The 7,401-nt window shown below is 40.4% G+C and overlaps 1 protein-coding gene across 2 annotated transcripts in view; it reads right to left on the reverse strand.

Moving 5' to 3' along the window:
* Positions 1-4,579: 4,579 nt before the first annotated feature.
* LOC106941424 (zinc finger protein OZF-like) overlaps positions 4,580-7,401 on the reverse strand; it is a 22,721-nt gene continuing 19,899 nt past the window's right edge. The window contains exons 2-3 of one of the 2 annotated variants that reach the window (XM_015024463.1): positions 6,115-7,180; positions 4,580-5,862 (exon numbers count right to left, since the gene is read on the reverse strand). In XM_015024463.1, coding sequence (XP_014879949.1) covers positions 5,690-5,862; positions 6,115-7,168 — 1,227 coding nt within the window. In that variant the 5' untranslated portion in view covers positions 7,169-7,180 and the 3' untranslated portion in view covers positions 4,580-5,689. Of the gene's footprint in view, positions 7,181-7,401 lie in introns of both variants that reach the window. The other variant, XM_015024462.1, reaches the window with a different exon arrangement.

Below are 7,401 nucleotides of genomic sequence, written 5' to 3' on the forward strand. Positions count from 1 at the left end.
AACTGGGGAAAATGTGAAAATTGGTTCAGTTAAATTATGTTCTCAAAAATAAATACATTAAAATAAGCCGACAGTTTATCCTTTGATGCACTAAGATGTTCCTTTTTGATTCTCATCCCGATGAGACGCTCGTTTCAGATCCAGTCTGGGTCCGGTGGGTGGCGGCTCGCTGCCTGAGCCTCCAGCAGCTCGGAGTGTTTCAGGTTTTGGTTTTTGTTGCAGCCATAAAGGAGAATCCTGATCCACTGGCTTCTCTGGTTGTTAATGGGAAGAGGAGCTTCATCTCAGCGCTGGAGATGGAAGGATTTTCACATTAAAAATGTCTCCAGTACCGCCTGGTTTCTTCTTCTGCTTATTAAACACCTGACAGCACATCACTGCCACCAAGTGGTGAAAACTTGTATTGTAACTCAGCGCCTGAATTCTGATGACGCCTCTGGTTTCTGTAAACTTCACTCCCCGCAGCCCACTGGTAAAAACCTGGGAGTTTCTTGCAGACCTCTAGGTGGCGCTGGAGGCCCAAATGTGGGCTGTGGCCCTGGGGTTAAGAATGGCTGCTTTAAAGGTTACCAGACTGGATCCCACCCTCTGTGCAGCTTCCTGGTTTCCCTCTCAGTGAAGATCCAGAGTTTCTCTACACACGGCTGCTCTTCCTCCTCCTTCATCTGCCTCAGCTGTCCGCCCTTCTGCACACTCACCGCTCCGAACCTCCAGGAGCCACATGTGGATCAGACATTCACCAAAAAGTGACACAATGCCGTGTTAGTTTCTACAGCAAAGCTTTTATTCAGATTTAGCCAAAAGAAATTGTTGTAGTCAACCAAGAGTAATAAAATTTAGTCAATTAAATCTACAATCAACATAATTACATGTAAAATGTAAATACTTTCTCATCATTTCACTTGAAATAACACAAAATTAGTTGTTTTTACCCAGTTGTGGCATAAAGTTATTGTGAAAATACAATGCATAACAGATTTAACTTTTTATAAACGTCTATTTTTCTGATCTTGCCTTCAACAAAAACGTAATATTTCAGCCAGTAGGATGAAAATCTACACTGTCCATAACAAATTTCATATTGCATTCTTGCAGAAACATTCTTCATGAAATATGTTACCATAAATCCAAAAACCAAACCTATTCAAAATAAAATAGGCTAATATTACTGAATTAATGAAAATTTAAACTCAACATGCAAGAGAATCAAAGCACAATATTTTACTAAAAGAGAAAAGTGAATCAGTCATGGCGTGATGCTCCATGTCATTCCCAGGAGATTTCTGAGAATGAACTGTGACTCTGAACTCTGCACGTCTGTTGCCCCTAAGAGAATCACAGACACGTTTTCAGATCCGTCCTACATTCAACCTCACTGACGCTGAGCAAGAGACGTGCATCTTCTGACTCACATCCGTCTTTTGGGAGAGTTTTTACTTCTGAGGAAGGCTGGCCGTTTTAAAAAGGGTGTTGAGAGCAGCGCGTTGTCGTCACATCAGCTCCTGCAGGCAACAAGGGTCCACAGCGGACCTCGGTTTGCTGTCCTCGATATTTCCTGCTTCATTAACATTTAAGGATGATTGTGTATTTTACAAGATGGTGGAAGCTTCAGCCCATCCATAAATCTCACATGTTCCACAGATAATAGTAACACACATATAAGTGAACCAACTGGCTTTACAGCACAACCAAGCAAACTTTAAATTGAAGGTAGCACCCATGTGCGCCATGAGTTATGTGGAATTTCATAGCTACTAAATTTAACACAAGCTGATAATTGAGTAACATTGTATGCCCATCATACAACAGAAATTAGTGCAACTTACCTTTGAAAAAATATCTGCATGGTGAGCTTTTGGTATTATTTAAGATTCCTAGTATTTTGTTCACCAAGTTTAAATCCACATTTACCACCGTCTCCCCAGACAGTCGAGTTCTTCTTTCAAAAGGGCGATGGCCTTTTCAAGAAAGCTCCATAAATCCTTTCAGGGTTTCTGTTCACAGAGTCCCTTCGTGTAACTTAACGCCGTGATCCATCATTCAGGTGGTGGGCGTCGCCAAACAGGATGCAGCAGCTTTGCTGCTGCGCTTCACTGGCAGATCATGAGCACAACAGCCAAAAGATCAAACATATTGGATGTAACAGACCCACAATCATTCTCCTTTAGTTTTGTGTCAATTAAAACTCACATCTCGTCATGTCTTAGTCATCCAAGAGGGTCCGTGTATCTTCAGGAAGTTCATTTTTTCGTTTGAAATGGAAAATGAAAAAAAAAAGAAATAGACTCACTTTTTCGCTTTTCGTTTAGAAAACGGAAATCAGATTTTTGGCTCATTATTTCATTTTTGACAAGCGGTCTGACCCGGAGGTTCTCTCTGTCCGGCTTACACAGGGGCCGTATCACACACATCATGCAGGCTGCAGGCCGACAAGCTTGTTCCTTTCAGGTTTTATATACTATATAGTATTTTCTGCCAGCCGCAAGTCTGTTTTAGTAATTCTCCTGTGAGAAACAAATGATACCGGACATCTGGTCACCGAGAAAAATGGTTAGCCTGAGTTTTTAGTTAAGTTTTTTATTTTGAAAGGCCAGAGCACGGGGGAGTGGCTTTCCACTGCAGCCATACCGTCTCGTCTCTGGACCAGCAAGATGGCTTCCATTGCACTGCTTCTCCAGCAGCGACAAACAGGTCAGTACACTATTAATTTGTCACAAAAAGTTGTTTTAAGATGTTTTTACGCTAGAAAGTAGCTCTTATAGCTTCATTTACGCACTTAGTTCATGCAGTTTCTATGAAATATACTCTGGAATTTTCGGAGCATCGTAGCTCCGCTAACGGCTCCAGGTGGTTCCAGGTGGCTCCAGGCGGTTCCTGGTGGCTCCAGGCGGTTCCAGGTGGCTCCAGGCGGTTCCAGGTGGCTCCAGGCGGTTTCAGGCGGTTCCAGGTGGCTCCAGGCGGTTTCAGGCGGTTCCAGGTGGCTCCAGGCGGTTCCAGGTGGCTCCAGGCGGTTCCAGGCGGCTCCAGGCGGTTCCAGGTGGCTCCAGGCGGTTCCAGGCTCAGCGGCCGGCCGGAGTGTGTTTACCCCACTAACCGCAACCTGATCTCGGCGAGTCACCTTGTCGTATTCTGCTGCTTGATATCTGATCGTAGCGTTTCAAAGTGTGACATGAAGAGTTTAATGAGTTTGCATAGATACTGTTTGATACGTGTGTCAAAATATAATATTCCTCTCTGGAGAGTTTGACACTTCTGAAGATGTTGGGATCTAAACATCGACAGTGTTCGCTTCCAATACCAATTATTCTCTTCCTCTGTTTTTTTTCTAGTTCGTAAATTTATATTATTTGCGTGTGAGTGAAATATATTCTTCCCTTTGATTGGCTTCTTACATGCAGTGTGAACTTTTTAAAATATTTTTTATTGTTTCATACAGGCGGCTCTTCAGGAGGAGAGGTTTCAGTTCCAGGTTTGGATGCAGCTTCCCAGAATCTCCCAGTGATCCTCTTCCTCCTCCTGACATCGTCTTCCTCACTGTCTCCTCATCTTTTATATGCATAAATTATAGGAATATTTTTTTTATGATTCCCCAAACATTGGCTGAATATCTTCGTATGTTATTGTAATAAATACATTTTAATGAAAATGTTTTGTTTCTGTTTATTTTGTAAGATTTGAGTTTAAAGCTCTGACTACATATAGGTTGATACAAATTAAATATCAAATGATTATTTTAATGTTTCTTGCTTATAAATCCAGAGATAAGAAATAATGGAAATAATCAACTCAAAAGTTGTTCATTATGTTTAGTCAGTTGAGTTTAATAAGTTATAAGTAAATAGTCTCATGAAGGGGACAAAGGTTTTCATTTCTAATTGGACAGTAATACTCATAAAAATATGAAAAAATATTGTGTGTTAAACCACAGAAGAGGATATGAAGATAAAGGGCCTGTAACGTTATTCTAACACCAACTGATGTGCAAGACATTTTTTTAGATTAAAGTCAGAATGATAACCTGCTTTCTTTCCCAAATCCTCTTTTTTCAAACATTTCCTACCTGGTAGAAATAGATACATTTTTATATTTTGGATAACCTTTTCTGCATGCTTGTTCATGACATACCAGATTATAATTGGTATGCTATTCAGAAAGGAAAAACTAAAGGGTTTGAATGACGGGCAGAATGTTCTAGTCACGGTTTGAGCGTCTTTTTAAACCAGAGCAGATTAAAGGTTGGTAAAAATTGGGCGGACTAGTCCTTTAGCCATTAACTAAATCGGAAGCTGCTTTTAGCAGCCATTAGCTTCATATAGTAAACAAAGTGTATAAGGCTTTCTGTGTGAAGGTATCATGATCAATTTAATTACATGCCAATTTGGACGAGTTTACAAAAACAAACTGTGCCGGACAGAGAGGACTTCAGGTCAGACCACTTGAAATCATGAAAATTGAAATCGAGCGCTCATTATCCGAGTTTTCCATTTTCGTTTGGTGAATGAAATGGGAAATCGGATAACGAGCCGAGCTGAGCCATTATCTGATTTCTGATTATGGTTTAATAAACAAAAAACGAGAATATTTTTGTTTTTTCATTTCAAATGAAAAAACAAACGCATCATGTCATTTTTGTTGTCTCATTGTCATAAAAAAGGTTTACAAAAACATTGGCACAACCCAAATACAAGTGTATGATGATTATTAAGCGTGCATAAGTCATAATTAGTCATAATGTGATCGTTTTCATAGCGAATCCATTCTTGGGGGTGAAACACATTCAAGGTATGAATTTAAAACGTATAAGCTGGTGGTCACGGTTTTCAAAGTGCTATGTAGATTCTCTGTCCCAGTAAATTTGGACCTCTACGTAGAGGAGCGTTCCCTTTCCGATATATTTCCCGGAGACATTCCTGTCAGTGTGGAACTAGAGGGCTTCAAGAAACAATAAAGGGCAGAACATTCTTTAACAAACAGCACTTAATGAGTCTGGTTTATCCCCACACATTGGACCCATCTCTGTCAGTAAATGTCAGCAGAAGGAAACACAGAATTAGCTTACAGTTGGAATTTTTCCCTGTTGGACCAATTCGCACGATTTCAACTGAAGGCATCTCCAGGAACCACTTCAGGACAGCATTGAGTAAATAGGTGGGAAGGTTAGGTATTTCAGGGGTTTGGGGAATCCCCCCTATCTTTATGTAGTCTCTGGCCGACCTGTCAGCTTTTTCCTCCAGTGTGTTGCACAGTGTTGCTAGCTTGCCCATCAATGTAGAGAGGCGGCTATCTACATCTGTTAGGCGGCTTTTGGTGGTTTCTAAATACTCTGAGGTGTCTGCTCAGATGGTTAACATCTCAGATTTTCAGCGATGTGCTCCGTCACCGTGGCTTGTGATTTGGCTGAAAGTTGGGCAACCACTTCTTCCACTGGCGTAGTTCTGGCTTCTGCTACTGCTAGCTTAACTAGGTCAGCAGTTTCTTCATTGTCAACAGAGCGGACATTCATTTGTTTTTGAGCCTTTTGACAGATTGGTTCGGTGACAATGTCACCATCACTTTCTACTTGGTAAACATGTCAACCAAAATATCACATGTGGAAAAACAAAGGTACATCAGGGAAAAGTGTAGATCTATGGTTAACAAGCTACATTCCTCACCTCGGTCCCATGACTTTGCGTGACTTGAAAGGCTTCTATTTTGTGTGAATTATAACATGGTTAGTCAAACTTTTTTTATGACTGAAGCCTTTGCCACAGGTTCCACATGAGAAAGGCTTTTCACCTGTATGATTCCTTACGTGGTTAGTCAAATTACGTTTCGCATTGAAACCCTTTCCACAAATTATACATGAAAAAGGCTTCTCACCTGTGTGAGTTCTCATGTGGCTTGTCAAACTTCCTCTTTGATTGAAACATTTTCCACACGTCATACATGGGAACGGCTTCTCACCTGTGTGAGTTCTCATGTGCCTATTCAAATGACCTTTTTGATTGAAACTTTTTCCACAAGTTATACAAGAAAAAGGCTTCTCACCTGTATGATTTGTCATGTGGTTAGTCAAATTACGCTTTGTATTGAAACCCATTCCACAAGTTAAACATGAAAAAGGCTTCTCACTTGTGTGAATTCTCATGTGGCTATTCAAATCATTTTTGTGCCTGAAACATTTCCCACAAGTTTTACATGAGAAAGGCTTCTCACCTGTGTGAGTTCTCATATGGCAATTCAAAATATGTTTTTGATTGAAACATTTTCCACAGGTCAGACAAGAGAAAGGCTTCTCACCTGTATGAGTTCTCATGTGGCTAATCAAATTACCTTTTTGATTAAAAGACTTTCCACAGATTATACATGAGAATGGCTTCTCACCTGTGTGAGTTCTCATGTGAACTGTTAATCCACAGTTGAATTTGAAACTTTTATGACACACTTTACACTGTTTCAATTTTTTATCCTTCTGAATTTTCTTGCCCTTCATTCTTTGCTCTTCATTCCCACATCTGGTTTTCTGTTGCCGTTTATCTCTGTGGGATCCCGAGGCTTCATTAGTCTCTATTCCCTGATGATGATCTGCTTCAGGGATGTTCTGAAAGATGATTTGGGTTCCATTGAGCTCCAGTCGTTGGTGGTCTGTTTCATCATCAGAAAGCTTTAGGATTAAGATATCAATCTCCTCCTTCGGTACTTCCTGGTTTTCATCCTGACTTCCCATCTGCTCAAGTCCTGATCCATCCTCCAGTTCCTTTATTTCTTTAAGTTCTAGTTCTACTGGTTCTTCTTTGATTTGGTGAGATACAGAATTGGTTCCTATTAAGGTATCAATCTCGTGGTCCAGTACATCCTGGTTTTCATCCTGACTGATGTCTTCAACTTCAATCTTTACAATCTGCAGAGATCCTAATTGATAATCATCTTTCTTCATTTGTTGCAGTTCTAGTTCCTCTGGCTCTTCTTTGATTTCAAGAGATGCAGAATCTTTTCCTATTGTGTTATCCATCTCTTGCTTTGGTGCAGTAAGGTCTGGTTCTGACTCATGCTCTTCTTCTTGTACAAGTTCTGGTTCCTCTGCTCTCCCTTTGGTTTTCAGAGATTCCCTCTGGTTCAGAAAAGAGATGTCTTGTTGGTTGAGGATAAAATGATGAGCAAGAACATCTTGCTTGTTAACAGACATAATGTGTCAAATCTGAAAAAATGAAAACAGAAAATGGAATATTAAAATTTTAACTTATTACCTACAGCAGTTGGTTCTCTGTTCATCTGTTATTGACCAAAAAAAGGAGCATCACAGCTTTGGAGGAGCTCACTGATAATGAAGCTTCATCAGCTTCAAATTTTCTACAGGTGCCGTCTTTAGAGTCAAAGTGAACTAGGGCTGAAACGATTCCTCGAATGATTCGAGTACCT

This window comes from Poecilia latipinna, unplaced genomic scaffold (assembly GCF_001443285.1).
Source record: "Poecilia latipinna isolate Pla-1442-1.1 unplaced genomic scaffold, P_latipinna-1.0 Scaffold3662, whole genome shotgun sequence".
NCBI classification, from domain to species: Eukaryota; Metazoa; Chordata; class Actinopteri; order Cyprinodontiformes; family Poeciliidae; genus Poecilia; species Poecilia latipinna.